At 31.8% G+C, this 19,957-nt stretch overlaps 2 protein-coding genes across 5 annotated transcripts; one reads left to right on the top strand and one right to left on the bottom strand.

Annotated features, from left to right (window-relative positions):
- The first annotated feature begins 1,549 nt into the window (after window positions 1-1,549).
- On the top strand, window positions 1,550-8,079 carry LOC118056831 (aspartate carbamoyltransferase 1, chloroplastic). The gene is made up of 6 exons (XM_035069201.2): window positions 1,550-2,140; window positions 4,895-5,260; window positions 5,355-5,494; window positions 6,945-7,118; window positions 7,287-7,523; window positions 7,633-8,079. The coding sequence occupies exons 1-6, from the start codon at window positions 2,011-2,013 to the stop codon at window positions 7,738-7,740; spliced, it is 1,155 nt and encodes a 384-aa protein (XP_034925092.1). The 5' UTR covers window positions 1,550-2,010; the 3' UTR covers window positions 7,741-8,079.
- A 5,112-nt stretch (window positions 8,080-13,191) lies between these two features.
- Window positions 13,192-18,414, bottom strand: LOC118056832 (BTB/POZ domain-containing protein At1g30440). Of its 4 annotated transcripts, none has more exons than XM_035069202.2 (5): window positions 17,597-18,414; window positions 16,241-16,310; window positions 14,685-15,908; window positions 13,433-13,974; window positions 13,192-13,261 (listed from the first exon to the last, which is right to left on the bottom strand). In XM_035069202.2, exons 1-4 carry the CDS (start codon window positions 17,653-17,655, stop codon window positions 13,438-13,440), a joined length of 1,890 nt encoding a protein of 629 aa, XP_034925093.1. In that variant the 5' UTR covers window positions 17,656-18,414; the 3' UTR covers window positions 13,192-13,261; window positions 13,433-13,437. The 4 variants fall into 4 exon arrangements, with proteins under 4 accessions (XP_034925093.1, XP_034925094.1, XP_034925095.1 ...); XM_035069203.2 differs by having other exon boundaries at window positions 13,192-13,974; window positions 17,597-17,904; window positions 18,002-18,414; XM_035069204.2 differs by having other exon boundaries at window positions 13,192-13,974; window positions 17,597-17,895; window positions 18,002-18,414.
- Window positions 18,415-19,957: the final 1,543 nt, after the last annotated feature.

Raw genomic sequence — 19,957 nt, 5'->3', positions numbered from 1 at the left:
GCTTTTGAGTGAATTTATATTTATTATTAAGGATATATATGAATTTTGTATTTATATAAATGATTTATACATATAATGTTCAATATAAACAATAATCAAATAAATTAGATATTTAATATCCTTCAAATTGTCTATAACCTAAGTAGAAAAAGAGTAAATTGGTTCTTGATTTTTAACTCTTTGATACCATAACTTCCATAAAGTTTCAAACCATCCTCCATAAATAACCTATGATAAAGAAATAAAACCAAAGGTTTTCATGTTCAAAGTAGAAAGATTTCTATGCAATTTTTCTCTACTACAACCAACACTTCAGTATCAGACTTAGGTTTTTTTTTTTTTTTTTTGCATTTCGAAAACCTTTATGAATTTTTTTCTTTACTTCAAATTAATAATTTTTAGGTGTTTTAAATCATTTTGATATCTAATATCAAAAATAATTTTTTTAAAAATGAAAAATATTATTTTGATACATTTCTGAATGAAAAGCAATCACAATTACACTCCCAAATAGATAAAAATATATTTAGAAGTGTGAGTGTGATTACTTTTCAAAGTGTTTTTCACTTAGAAAAATATTAAAATAATATATATTTTTTAAAAATTATTTTTAATATTAGTACATCAAAATTATCAGAAAATACTAAAAATATATTAATTTAAAATAAAAAAAATATTTTTAAAATATAAAAATAAACATGGTCTAAAGCCTGATTTGTTTGCTGGAAAATAGTTTTTTTTTAGAAAGTGAATTCCAGAAAAGTAAATTATTTTTCAATGTTTGGTAGTGTAATGAAAAATAAGTTGAAAAATACTTTATAGTATTTTGGTTATGTAATGGAAAATGAGCTTGAAAAATAATTTATTAATTTTTTATTTTTTAAAATTTATCAAAATAATAAAGAACAAATCTTATAAATTAAAAAGTTGAATGAGAATGATTTTTTTTAAAATATAATTTTATAAATTATCTCAAATAAAATAAATAATAAAAAAATAGAGATCAAATCTAAAAAATATAAAAAACTGAAAAATAAAGAAATTAAAATAATAATAATTAACATTTCATAAATTATTTCAAATAAAATAAATAACAATTAAAAAACCAAGAACGAAATTTAATAGATAAAAAAAAAAAAAAAAAAAAAAACAAATAAAAAATCTAAAAATAAGAATCAAAATTAATATAAAAATGAAATTTTAAAGGATAAAATTAGAAAATAAATATTTAAAATAAAATAAATACAGGAATCAAAAGTTGAGGATCAAATTTAATATAATTAGTAAATAATATGATATTTTTAATTTTTTCACAATTTTTAAAAATATTTTTTATTTAAAATAAAAAAATGTTTTTCTAAAAATTAAACCAAATTTTTCTATAAAGTATTTTTCGTTAACTAAAAGATATTTTCTATTAATCAATTTTTTTAATAATAAATAAATATAAAAAAATTTAAAAAATAATTTTTCACAAAACAAACGGAACACAGATAAAGATTTATCGACCAAAAGATGAGTGATTGAACACTCACAATAAATTTTGCGTGTGCTAAAAATATGATTCGGAGAAAAAAAGGAAAAGGAGGGGCAGGACAGTAAAGTACATCCACACCACTCAAAAGGAACAAGCAGCAGAGAATAAAAAAAAAAAGACTCATCTGCTCCTCACTCTACTTCTCTACCTTCCCGCCAGAATCCGGCGAACCACCACCCAAACCCATATTTTCTCTTCCTCTCTTCCCTTCCTTCTTATTCTCCATCTCCTCTCCGCCAACAACCAGCATCAACGCCACCAAAAACCGACCGTACCGCAGCCCCAACAACCACGACCTTCCCCCTCCTCTCGTCGGAAACAGACCCGGCAACAGCAGCACACGAACAACTCAGCAGCCTACTTCCGCGGCCCATCTTCACGACAAAGGAGAGAAGAGACCGCAGGGAAAAGCACTCCGATCTCTCCTCGTCGGCTGATTCTTATTCTCACAACCTCCATTGTAGGAAGAGGTCATGAGGCTTACGATCCACCCCCCACGCGCCGGCATCCTGAGCGGAAGCTCACCGCCGGCGACAGTACTTGGCTGGAACATGCAAGCCACCCGCCACCAGCCCTTCAGCTTGGCTTCGACTGTTTTTGGAGGTTAGTTTCATGCTTACATCGCCTTTTTTGTACAATTTTTAAGTTGTTGATTATATGTATCTTTTTAAATTATTTAAAGTGCTGGGTGCGACGGTTCAATGAGATGGCTTCGCAATGAAGTTGGGATGTGGGGCCTTGGATTTAATCTGTTTAGTTTAATTTGCTTTACTTGTTCGTTGCATCTTTGATTTTGATTGACTGACTGACATGAATTCTGTTTTTAAATCTTATGTGTTAAGCCCTATCGTTTTGATTATCAGCGCTTTTTTTTTTTTTTTCATGTTGGTTTTGAAAAAGATCTTTGGGCAAAACAAAAATATTGTGGGGATAATATCAAAGTGACTAGGGCATATGCTATAGGCTGGTCCTGTAAAAAGTTAAAACCCTAAAAGATGGACGGTTATAATTAGCGCCGCGCCACCCTGCCAAGAGAAAAGAATGCCCTAGCACAATAAATAAAAACTTTCTGAAAAGAATGCCCTACTACGGAAGTGCAGGATTTGCGCGATTGCTTTAGTTTTCTATTCTTGAACAATCCAATTATAATTAGGATTGTCATTATCATTTATTTGGTCCTAATATTCAGATTTGATCCTCAAATAATAAAAACCTTATTATTTAATTATTGGAAGATGTTTATTTTAGATATAAACAAATATATTATTACTATTTATTGTGTAAGTACTGCTTCCCCTATCGCAAACTCCACCTTTGTCTATAGTTGTGATATTAATTTGTTTTAAATATTGTTATTATTGCTATACTATCATTACCATTAATGTTTTGCTACCACTAGGGGTGATCATGTTCGGTTTGGTTCGGTTTTTATAAAAAAAAGTAACCAAACTGATTTTTTTTTTAAAAACCGAAACCATTTCAAACTGACGGTTCAGTTCGGTTCGTTTTTTTGGACAAAAACCGGTTTGACTTATTTTTTTTTTCCGGTTTTTTTTCTATGTAGGTTCGATTCGGTTCAGTTTGGTTTTTTTTTCAGATTTAGGCTTATAAAACCGAAACCGAACCGAACCAGTCGGTATTTTCAAAATTTTAATTGGTTTAATCGGTTTTTTTTCATGGTTCGGTTTTTTCAGTTATTTTTTTCCTGGTTTTCTCGGGTTTTCGGTTTTTTTGCTCATCCATAGCTACCACCGCCGCTTCTTTCATCATCGCAATCAACTATGTTATTGTTGATGTCTTCATTGCTGATGAAATTAAATTAAAATTTTTAAAGTGTCATTTCATTCTGTTTCTTTATTACTATTTTAAACACAATATTGAACTTTCATTTGAATCTCTCATTTTTCATTTTGATTTCAAACGATTTATTTATTGGTTTGAAGATTACATCTTAACTCTCAAGTATTTTGTTTCTCCTCCTAATTTAAGAGTGAAAGTGCCCAGCCCAAACAATCCCAAAGTGATATGAATTGTAGCATCAAATTAGTGGTTAGAGAATTCTAGATTTGGAACGAGATGCCCTTATTTTTCTTTCTGACATATTTGTCAGATATAAATTATTAAATTAGAAATGAATGAATATCAAGTATATGTTAGATATATTTAAGTATTTCCTTTTTATTACTTATCTTGTTGATAACTCACACGTTGTGGCATTTTTCTTTTAATAATTTTTGTTCATATATAATGACCAATCTGTATGAAAACAAACTCTTTTCACTTTAAAAGCTCTGTTAATAATTTTAATTTATTGAAAACCTATAGACTTAATTCAACAAATCAATGAATTAAACACTATTTGTAATTAAAAAAAATAAAATCACACACAAAATGTAATTAAAAAGCAGAGGATATAGATACTCAAAACAATAAAATAAAATAAAATAAAATGAACCAAATTTTGTATTGAATAAAATTCATAAAGAAAAATGAAGAAAATGATAGTTAGAGAGAGCGTACCTTAACATTGAGGAAATGAAAGTCATAGAGAATAATATAGCTATTTTTTCTAAGTTTTATTAAGTAAATTCTAATAGTTAACTAATTAGTAGAATTATCTTTATTATAGGAATTGTGTTTAATAATAATACGTGTAATTAATTTTTAATCAAATATTAATTTGTTAGTAATCTTGATATTATCAACTTAAAAACTCATATATCCTACTTGTCAATTCCAAAATCAAGAAAAATGTCTAAAAGCTCAAAAGAGGGAAAAAAAAAATGAAAAATCTCTAGAGCTTATTAAAAAACTTGAGATTTAATATGTGCATGTATAATAATGTAGGTCGTTGAATTCAAAATAAATGGTGAATTTGGACCTTAAACAGATAAATTGCTCTCTCAACATGAGAAGAAGCAAATGTTCATAGTTTAAGATTTTCATTTGCCGTTTGTAACTAGTACTGCTACAATTTTGCTTTTCCCAGAGATCTTGCTTTTCATTAAAAACCCAACTTTCTCATACTTTGTCTCTCCCTAAAACCCTATCTTCTTTTCTCAGCAGCATAACAAAATCTTATTTTCTACATCTCCCCCCCTAAGGTTTGACAATAGCTATTTTCTTGCTCGCTCTTATCATCTTCAGTTTAATTTATTTAATCATTTCAATTTTTATTTTCAGAATTTTGAGTAAGATCTATGAATTGGGTTTTTGATCTCTATTGTATTAATTAATTAATGTAATCTTTTTAGCTTCATCATGTGGGTTCTATTTATTGATGCGAATGAGGAGAATTCTCTGATTTTTAATGTGCAAATTATTCTGATTTATTTACCAAATAATATTTTCTTTCAGTATCTAGACAGAGTGGAAGGTTGTCAATGAGGAGTAGAATCCATAGCCAATTATTAGGAATTCAGAATACACCTTCGTTTTCAGCTGGGAAAAAGTTTCAACTTGATGATTTGATTGAGGCTCAGCAGTTTGATAGGGAAATTCTAGCTGATATATTTGAAGTTGCTCGTGAGATGGAAAAGGTTGAGAAGAATTCTCCCGGGAGTCAAGTCCTTAAGGGTTATTTAATGGCTACTCTTTTTTACGAGCCTTCTACTCGTACCAGGCTTTCTTTTGAGTCTGCGATGAAAAGGCTAGGTGGTGAAGTTTTGACAACTGAAAATGCGAGGGAGTTTTCGTCCGCAGCCAAGGGAGAGACTCTTGAAGGTAATTGTTTCAGTTTCATTAAAAAAATTTCAACTACCAAAGTGGAGTTTGTTTCTTTGGTTTGTCACTTGTTTTAGGATTTTAATTTGTGCAGATACTATTAGAACTGTTGAAGGCTATTCAGATATTATTGTAATGCGCCATTTTGAAAGTGGTGCTGCTAAAAGAGCTGCATCAACAGCTGAAGTTCCTGTTATCAATGCAGGAGATGGTCCTGGACAACATCCCACTCAGGTTTACTTAACTTTACACCCTCTTTATAGTGATAACGTAACACTTGTTTGGAAATTTGATTATTTTGTTGGCAGTTTGTTACAGAGGTTCATCCTCTGGATGAATGAATGCCCAAGTTATGTGTTTGAGATTGGAAAGTTGTAAACAACTGCTTGTTCAATACTTGAATAACACGTTTGTTTGATAAAGTTGGTGTCAAATCAAAGAATTTGCTAATGGAGAAGTTAACTTAATTGAGTAATCTGATATTCAGCTTTCATGTCCACAATTTACCTTTCATTCTTCTCATGTGTGACTTGAAGATGGTAATTGTTTGGTTGTGTAGAAGACCTTGTTATATGTGTAGTAAATTGTGGTACTTCTCTGTAATTTTGTGTGTGCATGCTTTTTGCTTCTTTTTTTGTTCTTTCATTTCATTTTTCTCTTTTGAGGATTTCCTAGCATGTGCAATTACTCCGAGTTCATCCTGTATTCTTTGAACCTACTACTAATGGTATTGCTAGTAAGTGATTATGGATGGCTGTAGCAAATTTTGTTCTTATGTAGAATGATGGACACCACAAAATCAAAACAAGAGGAAGAAATAAACTTGTTTACCGGATAAAAATCACTATAAGTCTTTGTACCATATTGATCTAGTCAGATCAGGCCCTTTATAAAAGACTATAATTGACCCCTCTATCACATGAATTGGAGCATTTTTCTTAATTGAACAATGTTAGTTGATCGATTGCTGGCCAATTAGATGCTGATATGTGTCCTAGTTCCATTGAAAATAGGCTGAAAATGGTCATGTTCGGATGATAGAGCGGTCAATTTTATCTCTCTCTTTTCTTTTTTTCTAGAGAGGCTTATCTGACCAAATTGATATAGTATAGGATGGCTGTTTATTTTAATCCCTTGTTTAGTATCTGGAGTTTGTTAATCTTCTAAGAGAAAAGCTCATTTAATTAGATGCTCTAGTTCCATTGAAAATAGGCTGAAAATGGTCATGTTCGGATGATAGAGCGGTCAATTTTATCTCTCTTTTCTTTTTTTCTAGAGAGGCTTATCTGACCAAATTGATATAGTATAGGGATGGCTGTTTATTTTAATCCCTTGTTACAATAATAATCTTTTCTTTTGTATCTGGAGTTTGTTAATCTTCTATATAAAATAAAATCATAAGTTGTCTAAGCAATTGATCAACACTTTTCCTTTTCCAAATAAGTTTTAGTCAACCAGTGAACTATTTTCCAGAAAAGCTGTTAATTGTGTGAATAATATTTGGTGCTGCATGTGGCTAATGACCTAGAGCTGTAGTGTTAGTAAGTGTTACTTTGGACAGTATGCCTGGTTGCTTCAGCAACACACTTTATGGCAGTTTAACATGTGCTCTTGAAGTACAATTAAGTTTCGTGCCTTTTGTATCTACTGATATTGTTTTAATTTTTGTTTCATAATGCTGCAGGCTCTTTTGGATGTATACACTATCGACAGAGAGATAGGGAAACTGGATGGTATTAAAGTTGCACTTGTGGGAGATCTTGCTAATGGGAGGACAGTCCGCTCACTTGCCTATTTGCTTGCGAAATACCAAGATGTGAAGATATACTTTGTCTCTCCTGATGTGGTAAAAATGAAGGTAATAGAACTGATCCCCCCCCCCCCCCAAAAAAAAAAATAATAATAAAAAAAATAAAAAAAAAAAATACTTGCGTTTTGCTTTTAAAACCTGATCGAAATGCTGTAATGGACATTTTTTGAGTTTGGGTTTTGTACATTTTATTATTATTATATTATTTTTCCTCAGGATGACATAAAAGACTATCTGACATCAAAAGGAGTTGAATGGGAAGAAAGTGCTGATCTAATGGAAGTTGCTTCGAAGTGTGATGTTTTATATCAAACTCGTATTCAGCGAGAACGGTTTGGGGAGAGAATTGACCTTTATGAAGAAGCTCGGGGAAAGTACATTGTGGATCATGATGTGTTAAATGTGATGCAGAATCATGCTGTGGTCATGCATCCTCTCCCCAGGCTAGACGAGGTAAATATGGGTATTTTAATTGGTTGGTCCTGGTATTACACTTGAAAGCGTTCATCGTTAGCAATTTTAACTGTTGATTTATCTGTTCCCTCTCATTATTGTTGTGTAGATAACTGTTGATGTTGATGCTGATCCAAGGGCTGCATATTTTAGGCAAGCGAAGAATGGTCTCTATATCAGAATGGCTCTCTTGAAACTTCTACTTGTTGGGTGGTGAGGGATGGATTATCTTAATCTTGAAATTTTGATGCTTCAGTGTTCGACTTGCTTGTCCTTGTGGTTCATGAGTGATAAGCTAAGAACATAAAATGGAGTAGTTGGATTTGAATTTACAGGGTTTTGTCTCATTTTTTGACTAAATCTCGTCCATGCTCGTTTTTATTGAAGAGTGCTGCTATTGAGAATTAGAAAGGAAACTATGAGCAATGCAGTGAAGTGTAGGTGGAGGAAAATCAAATGTTATTCTGTTGAACACATGCAAATGCATCTTCGCACGAGTGATCAAATGCTTCTAGATTAGCCATCAAATATTGTCTAATAAATTAACTTTTTTTTTTATTTCCTTTTTTTCTTAGATCAAAGAACATAGAAATCCAAATGCATCATTGAGAAAACTCTCAGATTGAATGGCTTCTTAGATTCTTATAATTGACCTTTCTCGAATGTTTAATTAACTATAAAATCTGCATACAATTCTAAAATTAAGAAAAATCGAAGAATATCAACCGAAATTTATTTAATATGATTCCAAAAGGGAAGGTGGGGTCCCATGATGAATTCTTTGAGCAATGATATACTGTTAAAACAAAAGATTTTTATAAACTAAAAAAAACAAAAAGAATCAATGCCATGTGTTGAGTAAGGAATTCCTAGCAACTTCAGCCGTATGAAATTATTGTTCTTTATCGTACGAAAAAAGGTAGAAACATATATTGTTAAAAAACCCGTATTTAAAATCAAGTAGCCTACTCAGTTTGAATGATAAACACTATGATTTCTCCCTAATTTTGAAGGATATGGCTATGAAATTTAGATGGAAAAAAATGGGCATCGACCTTGCTTAAAAATCTCGGAGGTAATTGCTTCTTTGATGCTGAGAATTTGATTATTAAGCTCACCTATTAAATAACAATAAAAAAAAAAAACTTGCGCAGAACATTGAAATTAGCAAAATTATAGAAAAACGATTCTAGTGTGTGTTAAGAATATTGTGTAAGAGTTTGATTTTCATTGACACCGAGGAATAACATATGTAGATTATAGAGCAGTTTTTAGGTCTTAATTATATTTATAAATTTTAGGCTAAGGTTTAGTTTACTAGTATCTTCCGAATAAAGAATTCATTTCTATATAATTTAATAACTCATTCCAACACCCACCACAAATTGGTGAGTAAATATCTTCGTAGGGATTTACAAAAGACTGTTTTTGTTAGAATATCTGCTAATTGATTTTTTAAATTTTATACATAGAAACTAAATTATTTTGGGCTCTTGAGTTTTTTTCTTAATGAAATGTCATTCTATCCTCAACATGTTTTGTCCAATTATGTTAAACTTGATTGTAAAATAACTATATAATTGCCTTGTTATCATAAAATAATCTCATCCCATCACTTAACGTGATAGCAAATTTTAGTACGTAATTTTTTAATCATAATATCTCACTCTTGCCTCTACCTTGGACAATGTTACTCCCTTTTATTTCTTATTTTTTCATGATATAAGGTCACCTCCCACAAAGGTAAAATAACCTTATGTGAATTTCCTATAATGCTTCCTGTCTAATTTGCATCTACATATCCATCAACGTTTACATGCATATTCTTTAAGAACAAAAGTCCTTTTTTAGGAGCTGATTTTAAATACCTGAAAATATGATTTACTATGTTAATGTATTCTTCATAGTATTATGCATAAATTGACTTACTAGGTTCACAACATAAGCTATATTTAAATGTGTATGGGACAATAAATCAATCTACTAACCAATTGTTGATATTTCTTTTATTAGCTGAGATTTGATATGAATATTCTTCAAGAACACGATTTTATATCATTAGCGTGTCAATTGATTTATAGTCTAGCATGGTTGTCTCTGAAAACAAGTCCAACACATACTTTCTTTGCAATAAGAAGACACCTCTTACCTGATTTGTCCACATCAATGCCTAAGAAATATTTAAACCCTCCAAGGTTCTTCATTTCAAATTCAATTGCTAGGTTTTCTCAAAGCCTTGAGATCTATTATATATCATTACCTGTAATGAACATATCATTGATATATTTATTAAGACCTTCCCTAATCTATGTTTACAAAACAAGGTATGATTTGAATTGCTTTTTTGAATTATATTTCCTTATAGATAAACTAAATCATCTAAACCATGCATGAGGTGATTTTTTAAATCCATATAGAGCCTTTTATAACTTATATACTACTTTGGTTAGTGAGCTCGTAGTGTATTTAGATGGATTATCCATGCACACTTCTTCAAAATCTCCATAGAGAAAAACAATTTTTTTTTATTAAATTAATATAATAGTCAATCTAGATTTGTTGTAACAAATATCATAACTCAAGTTGTATTAAACTTCGTTACTTAAGAGAATATCTTCTATTAGTCTATACCATATATTTGAGTATATCCTTTTCCTACGAGTCTTGCTTTATACCTTTTAAAGGCCGTATCTATCTTATATTTAATTTAAAAAAAAAATACTCATTTGCATCATATAATTTTCTTTCCTTTTGTGTAGAGGAATAAGGCTTTATGTCTAATTCTTATGTAGTACATCTATTTTTATCATTATTTTTTGGGTCTAATTTGGTGAAGAAATGGCTTCTTATTGGTTACTAGGAACTTGTTAAATGATAGTTGGCGTTCAAATGTTTGTAATGGTTTCCGTAGCTTATAAAATGATATATAGTTGATAAGTGAGTGCTTTGATTTCTCTGCTATATATTTTAGATAATACCAATTTGATGTTTTTTTCTCAATTATGCTTGAAAGGTAGTTAATATCCAACAAAAATATCTATTGTATTAGGAGATTAAGTTGAATGTATTGTCTTAGAAGTATTCTCAAGAAATTGGCCTTTTGATATTCTTGAAGAGAGAGTTTTCTTCTTTTGTATTAACAATTTATAGTGAAATTCATTTCAAGTTGATACTTTTACTTCATATATCGTCAAAGTATAAGTTCATCATTTTTTTCTTTTTATTACTTATCGCACTTTATAGAAAAGAGGTGAATAAGGAAGCCATGAAATATTATTTTGATTCTAAGAAGGTGACATCTAAAGTGACATACATTCATTACGTAGGAAGATGAAAGCAACAAAATCTTTTTTGACTTGTTTCATATTCAATGTTTTTTTACAATGAACAACACATGAATCAAGCTTTGTGCATTGATTTGTTTAGAGATGAAAAAAAAAAAACACAACCAAAGATTAAAGAGTAAGCATTAATATGGATGGTAGAGTTTTTATATATACGAAAACCTGAATTGGAGTTTAAAAATCTAACACCCTTAAAAACATTCAAATCATTAGATATATTGTTGTGTCAACTATATTATTTCAATGATAACATAGCATGTGGGCTCTAATAAGGAGTGTCTAAGCTATTTCCATGATATGTGTATTTTTTTTTCTACATGACTTTTATACTAAGGTATTTGAACATAGGATGTTTCATGAAGAAGATTATGTGTGAAAGTATTTATGTAACTCTTTATTATCATACTCTTGCCATTATTGGTGTGAAGAATTTGAATATTAGATGCAAATTGATTTTTAGCATGACTAGCATGAAACATTTTAAAAATATATAATACCTCATTTTTATTTTTTATTAAATAAAGCCAAGTTATATGAGTTTAGTCATTGATAAGGATTACAAACTAACAAAAACTAAATAAAGTAAAACTAAATAAAGTAAGCATTAGTAAGGTCTCTAAATATCCAAGTGAATTAAATCAAGCAATAAATTATTTATGTGAAAGCTTTCTAGGTATAGTATCTGATAAATTTTGGCTAAGATAAAAGTATCGAATTTAAAATCTGACTTATATAAATTAAAAATAAATACTTCAAATAACTAAATGATAAAAAAACTATCATAACTAGATTTTTTTTTCTATTGTATATGTTATGAGCATTGCACAATATTTGCTTTGCTGATATAGATATTATCTGTATAATATAGTTCCTTTTTTTTAAGTAACAAGAACAATTATTTTTTTAATAAGAGCATCCTGAAAAATATGAAAAATTAGATATAATAAGATACTAAATTATAATTCCTGAGTTACCTATTTAACAAACATTAATTTGTTGGAGAGTGAGGGAACAAGTGTTGGAAAATGATAGTTGTTCTTTAACTTATTTATTTATTAAGTTATTGGTTAACTTATTTATCCTATGTTTTTCCTTGTAGCTGGAAAAAAAAAATCTAATCAAAACTCTGTTCCTTTCTTGGATGTTCCATCAATGCATTTAGTGCCTCCAATTATTGAACTTTGGCTTCATATTGTTTTTTGAAAAAGTAGTCGGCTGCCTGCTTTTGCTTATTTTCTTTTTTAAAAAAGAACTTGGTGACATGACAGTCCATTGGACTTGGCATGTGATGATAGTTTACGCAACTATTCTCTTTGCTTCTCTTCAGTGAAAAATAAAATAATATCACGAAGATGCTAGTTTACGCCACCATTGCTTTGTTAGGTAGTCTCTTGCCGGCATTCTTTTTCTTGCCACGGCATATTATCAGATCACAATTGACTTCGGATTCCAATGCTACCATCAAGATTCAAACTTCATGAGATTTCTTTAATCCTACTTGCTGGTTCTCTGCTTTTGAAGTTAGCAATGCTTCTTCGCAAAGAAAACATGGTGCTATAAAAATAATTTCCCATGTGATTGCTTGCTGTTCAGATTTCTGTCTTCGATTGTTTGCTGTTTCAGATTTCTGTCTTCTACTGAATGATCTAGCACAGGTTTTCACAACTGTAATTAACAGCCGCGGAGCGCGGGCAAGCATCTAGGTTTTTTTTAGAGAGTATTTAAAAATAAAGGTATAAATTATATTTTTTAAAATTTTATTTTATTTAAAATAAAAATTATTTTTATAATTTCAGATCATTTTAATATACTGATGTCAAAAATAAATTTTAAAAAATAAAAAAAAATTTATTTTAATATATTTTTAAATAAAAAACACATCTCTTATGTTGGTTTACAGGGTTCCTATCCTTGTAGATTCGTTGAGGTCAAAGAATAATGAAATCAAGGCAGCCATGAAGTTCCAATTGAAGAAAAAATCTCATATAGGTGTTTTTGCTGGTAGTAAACTTCCTTGTCTCCTTGTAAAAGGATAAAAACTAGCGAAATATTGAAATTTATTATATAACCCCGTATATAGCCATGCATTATATAAATTCAAATAAGATTTAATCTTTGTAAGAATATAAAATGATCTTTCATTAGGCTTTCCAACTTTTATCTTTTTTGTCACGTTTTGACTTGGATTAATTTACTTGCATTTTTTTTCTTTCTAATTTGTTAGAGTCAAGAAAGAGAGTTTATCGATCTTCTCTCGGGATTCAATTCATAATTGGAGTTTATATTCATTGGAGAAAAGAAACGAAGAACAGATTGATCCAGAATTATCAAAGTCATGAACAACTACCAATTATATTGCGACTATCTCTTCCATCTCCGTTTCAAGTCAAGTCTCTGACAAAGTGAAAAACACAGAAGCATAAGCATACATGAGATACACGAAGGAGATGCAGTTCTAGTTTCTGATCCACAATCCAAAGTACAATTAATAACGATCTAAGATTATAATGGGAAAATAAACAAGGCAGTTAAGAAAATGTAAGAATGGGATCTTACTCTTCTTACCCATCTTAAGAGTTTTTCTTGTGCTTTCCATGTCTATCCTTGGCCTTCTCAAACTTGGCACTTCCATTATTCTGCTTGCTAACAGACCCTTCTTGAGCGCTACACATCTGAGACTTCATCTTAAATCCAAATTTCTTTGACACGTTTCCCCAAGTGCTAGAAACCTTGGTGCGACCCAATTTCTCAATCTCATGTCTCATGCTCGAACACTCCTTCTCAAGCTCAAAAACCCTCGTTCTCATGTTATCCATTCCCACCTTCAAAACTTGATTCTCTCTAACAGCTGTAGCCCAGCCACCATCGGTTGACCCGGCAAAGCCACTTCTCAATTGTCTTGATCCGTCAAGATTGTCAGAAACCAGAAAGCAGCCAGCAATGGAAGTCCTTAATTGAAGCTGCTCAAAGAAGAGAACTTGGACTATTATTCTTAGGGGAAGCCTCTCATTCTGGGCAGCATGAGTACAAGCTTCCAAGGAGAGTTTCTGGCAATCAATCAACCTGCAGAGCTGTTCTCTGTCAGACTCTGCCAACCATGGGTGCGACTGCAAGTTTGACCAAAAAAAATCAAACAATGAGCTTGAATGACCAAGTAAATGTTCTTATTTCTCCCCCTTTTCTTCCTCTTCTTAATGGTTGTCAATTCATATGTCATTATTTAAGAAACCATGACTGTTTTGTTTTGTTGCGGAAGTTTAAGATGAAGGAATTGGGTGAACTATAAACACACATATGCCTGTTGAAAGGGACAGGTGGAATTGCAGAATTGCAAGTACATATGGTAGAAACTAGTTTTTAAATAAAGTCTTTTTGTTTTGTTGCGGGAATTTGAAGGCACAGAAACAAAAGTGACTTAAGCAAGCAGCTTGGAAGGGTTGAGTTGGAAGTAAAACCATCATGTAACCAAATATATAGAGTGAAAATATGCTGACTTTTTATTAATACCTTTTCTATTTAACAAACAATGGTGGTAAGATGTTTGAGCTGGAATAGAATATAACAAAAAAAAGAAAAAGGAAAAGGAAAACATGACATGGTCACAAGGCTACACACAACAAACTCTAGAAAATAGAATGCAATAGGAATAACAGATTCCACTTAGAATTGGGTTTAGTTACTACCTAGCTTAATTTGCAAGAGAATACAATTTAATTTTTTTTGATGCTAAAATGAACCAATAGACAGTTGCAACGAATGATATAAACTATCAATTTTCAGGATCTGTTCGATATTGAGGTGTTTAGTAGTTTGGTACCTTCAGATAAATGTCTATTGCACGGTAAAGACCATCATCTAAGGGCCTTGCATACTCAGGAACAGCAGCAGCAAGAGCCTGGAACTTGGGGAGCTTCAAATTAACATCAGGGGCAACCTCTGCAAGGTAGCCATCGATCAGCTTGGCTACCGTTGTGATTGGTGTTAGTGATGGTGATCCAATCAACTGTCCATCCTCAATTGAACATGGAGAGGATCCACCTGTAATTTGATCCATGGCAAGGAAGTGCTCAAGAATCCGCTGCACACAGTCAACATTGTAAAGTGTCTCCGTGGAATAAGAGAAATTGGGCAGCAAAAGATCTTCAAGTGTTGCTTGCTCAAGCTGCATCCCGATTCTCTTTTCCAAGTTTGCCAAACAAGAGGGGTTTGATTTTAGAATCAATGCTGTCCGGAGAAGACCAAACAAAAACTTGGTTGGAACTAGACCCTTTTGCACTGGAAGTAATTGATCAATCTCTTCCAGCAAAACCTTCTGCTCTTTTTCTGATGGTGAAGCCCCCGAAGCCATGGGCATTAAACAGGAGGTAGTTTCATTGGCACCTTGACGCCGATTCAGCCCATGGAGGTACTTTTTTGCATAGTAGGCAAGGGATCCAGCTAGAAGCTCCTGTCTGTTTCCATGAGATTCCATAATGGAAATCAACCTCTTATACAGAGGTAAACTTAAAGTTGATACATCCTCGTACCACCAATCTGAATTTGAATGTTTTGGTCTAGCTCCTGTGCTTATCCCATTCCACATGACACTTCCCCCAGGGCTCTGCATGGGTCCACGTTCCATCATTGGCCAACCAAAGAGATTTGGGTCAGTACAAGCCTTTGTGGCTAGTGACTCAAGGCACCTCTTGGTAACATGTAGTTCTTCAGCATGGGGAAGAATATCATCACATGTTTGCAGTGCTTTTAGAGAGTCTTTCCAATTACGAAGGACAACTTGATTTAAAAATGTCTCAGTCTGTGTACTTAGATTTCCCTCCCCGTATTCCTCGGTCATTTCAAGATGCTCGGCAGCACAACGAAGATACACAACATTTGAGGATGTAAGTTCAAGTTTCACCCCATAGCAGAACTTGGCCACGAGCTCAAATGTTTTGGCCCCACCAGGAATCTTAGGGGGGCTTATGACACATTTTTTATCTCCTTCTTCCGATGCTTCTGCAATCAACCTTTCCATAACCCCACTTCTAGAAAGCAAAGGAAACTGCATAAATTGTATCACAAAGGTCTAAAAAACGATTGATGGTGAAGAGCTTTTTAAAATCAACATTACTAACAAGAGCTGGACTTGGTGAGAGTGAAAAGCAACTTTGGAGATGGCAAGCAGTCTAATTTCAATTGACATGGAAAGCAGAATATAGGTTTATGAAGAATCAGTACTTGTCATTTATTCACTTAACTTGTCCATCATACATAGTTAAAAAGACAATGTGCTATTTTCTAACAGGTGAAGTACTTATACATGATTGATTAAATTTCATCTAGAACATCCAAATAGAGCTTGATCAAATTAAAGATGGTAATTAGTAACACTACCTTGTGAAGATGGAAGGAAATCTCCTCAACTTCAACAACAATATCACTGGGAAGCCCAGTTGTGCAGAACCTACATTCATTCCATATCAAACTGAATGTTAAGCAGGGATATCATAAAAGACCAAGCCAAGCCAGTAGCACAAAATAGAGAGAACAGTACATTGATGGTTAGTACAAAAGAAAAAAGGCTACAGACCCTTTTTACAGAAACAGAAGTCCCACTTCATAAAAGAAATGCTATCAGAAAGAAGACATTTAAATGTGTGATTTTAGGCTCTTCTGCTTCTTTTTGTATTTAATGCAATGCAATGTCTAACAAAACAATCCTATACGATCAGTGCTTTATAAAGTCATGCTCAGAAAGCAGGCTTCGCTATCAAAAGCAGTGCCATGCACCAGAGGCCCATAACCACCGGAGCCAGACTGATATATAACTCAGTGTTTTCTGTAAATAATTGTGCAGGTATAACATTCATTTTTATGCTACTTGAACTCAAACATCTTCCACGTTGTAAAATAAATGCAGTTTGTTGGGACAGCAGGCAAGTTCATACTCTAAAGTAATTACCATTATCTAATAAACCAGTAAAATTAAGACTGCCATTAGAGATGTTTCTTCCAACATTAACATTCCAACATGTGTTAGCAGGAGGCTATGGGATACAATGCCTCATAATTCCATTAATAATAAAAGATTGCAGAAGGAGCAAGCAAGCTTTATCAGAAAAACAAAAAATAAAATGAGCAAGCATTCCACATACAAGAGTGGAATCCATCACTAACATGACTTGCCTATAATTCCTCTCCCAAGGTTGTCAAACCTATGTTTATAGCGCAGTAGGTATAAATCTCAACTGCAATCTATGTATCCATTAGCTAAAGTACTTAACGGGTTAAGTATTTCGTGTATAATGCATAAAAAATGCGTCAAATGAGCACCGACACACAGAAAGAACCCACATCAGAAAAGTGGGATCTACCAATACTTCATATAATAATGGCCAACGTGCGGATAAGGATGAAAACATGCACCTGATAAACTAATTATCTGTTCAAATAGTGAGGTTAGACAACTAATAATGATGCTGAAACTGAAGGAAACTATCACAGAGAAAATGGAATAGACCATCAGGGATTTAGACACAAGAACAAGCATGCTGGTACTCTGTTAGCAGGACCCTCAACCTCAATCAAATGTGCGCTCATTCAACAGTCAATTTGTAGAGGTAAGGCACAAAAGAAAGCAAATTTATAGATCTTAGAGCTACCAGGATTAAGATCTTATTTGAGATTAAGGAAAGAAAAATGAAGATCGTAGAGAAAAACTAAACTAGAAGATGAGGGGGGGTCACGTACCAGGCCTGCCCTTGTTTTTGAAAAGCATCACTTTTGGAACCCAGTTTCATGCAAGCCATTGCTTCAGAAGGGAAGCAGACAAATCTTCAAAAAAAAAAAGAAGAAGAAACAATCTCCCAAGACAGGTAAGCTATCAGGACCAGAGGCAGACTTCCTTAAATCCTACAACCCCTTTCTTCAGGGGAGTAACAGAAACCCACGCAGTAGGCAGTAGACCGCTCACAAATCTATGCCCCCCTTTAAAATCCCTCTCAAATTCCTTCAGCTAGACCGCAAATGTAGCTCCTTGTCTGAAATGCCTGCCAAACCTACAGAAAGATTCAGCAAACTCACATAGAACGCGTTACCCAAACTCCAAGCCCATCAAACAAACACCCAAGAACCACTCCAATAACATAAACCCACCTCAAAAACGGAAGAAGAAACAAACTGAAATGAGAAATCCCAGTCCAAAACCACAGAGCTTCCCTTGAACAGATTTAGATAGTTTAGTTCAGAAAACAAACAGACAGCAATTTTAGGTCAACCCCCTCCAATTTGCTGTCTTGAAAAAAATAAAAATAATGGTTCTAACTAACTCTAGAGTAAATTTGGTTTTTCTTTTCTTTCTGGCTGGCTTAATCCCACCAAACTAAAAGATAAACAAGTACTCCACTAGTGTGCTGATGAGCCAGTGGTGCTTCTTCTCCTCATGAACCTAACCTCTAAAAAGTCATCATGATATGCAAGAAAAAACAAGAAAAAAAGACACCCCTGAAGTGAAGGAAGAGTGGGGCTCTTCTATACATGCATACATGTGGGCCATTTGGCTTTAAACACACTCAATTGCAGTTCTTGAACTAGTATTGGAGTTTTTTTTTATAAAAAAAAAAAAAAAACTAAAATTAAGGAGTATTTATTAAATATTTTTTAAAGGTGTTTCCAGCACTCAACCAAACCAAATCATCGTAGCATAGGAGAAGCTAGTCTTTAATGCAATTGACGAAATCGGTCGGATCGGGGATTTTATTTTTAGTTTAATGCCAACGGACATTTGAAGTTACAGCTAACTGCTTTCCCCAGCTAGGCCATGTGCATGCGTTTCTTTTCTTTTTTCATGTAATAATTAAAAACAGCAATGCTAAGTGCTCTACGATTTTTTATTTTTTAATTCTTTATGATAAATAATTTGGATCGGTTAAAACGTTCTTTTCTGCGCTCCATTTATTTATCGTGGTATCCTTTACTTTTAGAATAGTTTGTTTTTATCCGGTTTTTACTGCTTTTAAAATACTCGTGCACATATTATTAGATTTGAAATCATTGAATTATTTTATATAAAAAAATATTATATTTTAATTTTAATTACATGTTGTTTTATTCAAATGTATCAAATGAGCAACCATTGAATATAATAAAAACTATATAAAAATATTTGAATGATTAATAAATAATTTATTATTCTAGGAAAACTAAAAAAAATAAAATTAATAAAAACTATATAAAGATATTTGAGTGATTAATAAATAATTTATTATTCTAGAAAAACTAGAAAAAAAATATTTTATGTGTTTTCAAATAATATTGATTATGAAAATGTGAAATAAATTTTTTTTTAAAAAATCAAATTGTATTCAAATAATTAATAATTATCATGTCAAGAAAAATGATGATTTGATAGAGTAGATATATTATATGGTTAATTGTTTAAATCATAACATTATAAATTAAGGGATATGAGTTACACCGATAAACTGATTTCTAAAATATTAAGTCAAACCACAAATAACTTTTCTGAAATTTGATATATCATGACATGTTTTTATACATTGTATTTAATCTTCAAATGTAAATTAATCAATTATTAGATTGATGATAAATCAAATTGCTTAATTCATTTAATCCTTTTCTAATTAGGATTGTGAATATTTCGGTCAGTATATTATAAACGTAACGAGTTACACATATTATGAATAATTGGTAAGAAATTAAATTAGAATATAAACTCGGGTATGACTTGATTATGAATATGTTTTTGAAATTAAGGGAGTATAATATATTATACAAGGGATTACGAGTCTAAATTTAGAAAAATAAAATAAGGACTTGGTTGTATAAATTTCTAATAAATATCTTGAAAAAAAAATACCTAATGTTTTTTAGAAGGAAAAGTGATATTTTACCCTAATCATTGAAATTAGGTTCTCTATATAAATACAATGTTATGTCTTATAATTTTCAATATAGTTGGGTATAACAACATAACATCCTAATAAAAAGACTTGTTAAAGAGTTAGTAGAGACTCATAAAATAAATAGTGATAAGAAACATCAATTAGTAGCACAAGATTAAGTATAGGTGTCAATTTGACCTATTATAAG

This window comes from Populus alba, chromosome 1, assembly GCF_005239225.2.
Source record: "Populus alba chromosome 1, ASM523922v2, whole genome shotgun sequence".
Classification (NCBI taxonomy): Eukaryota; Viridiplantae; Streptophyta; class Magnoliopsida; order Malpighiales; family Salicaceae; genus Populus; species Populus alba.
Note: the sequence above shows the minus strand (reverse complement) of the source record. Positions and strands in the feature narration are given on the sequence as shown.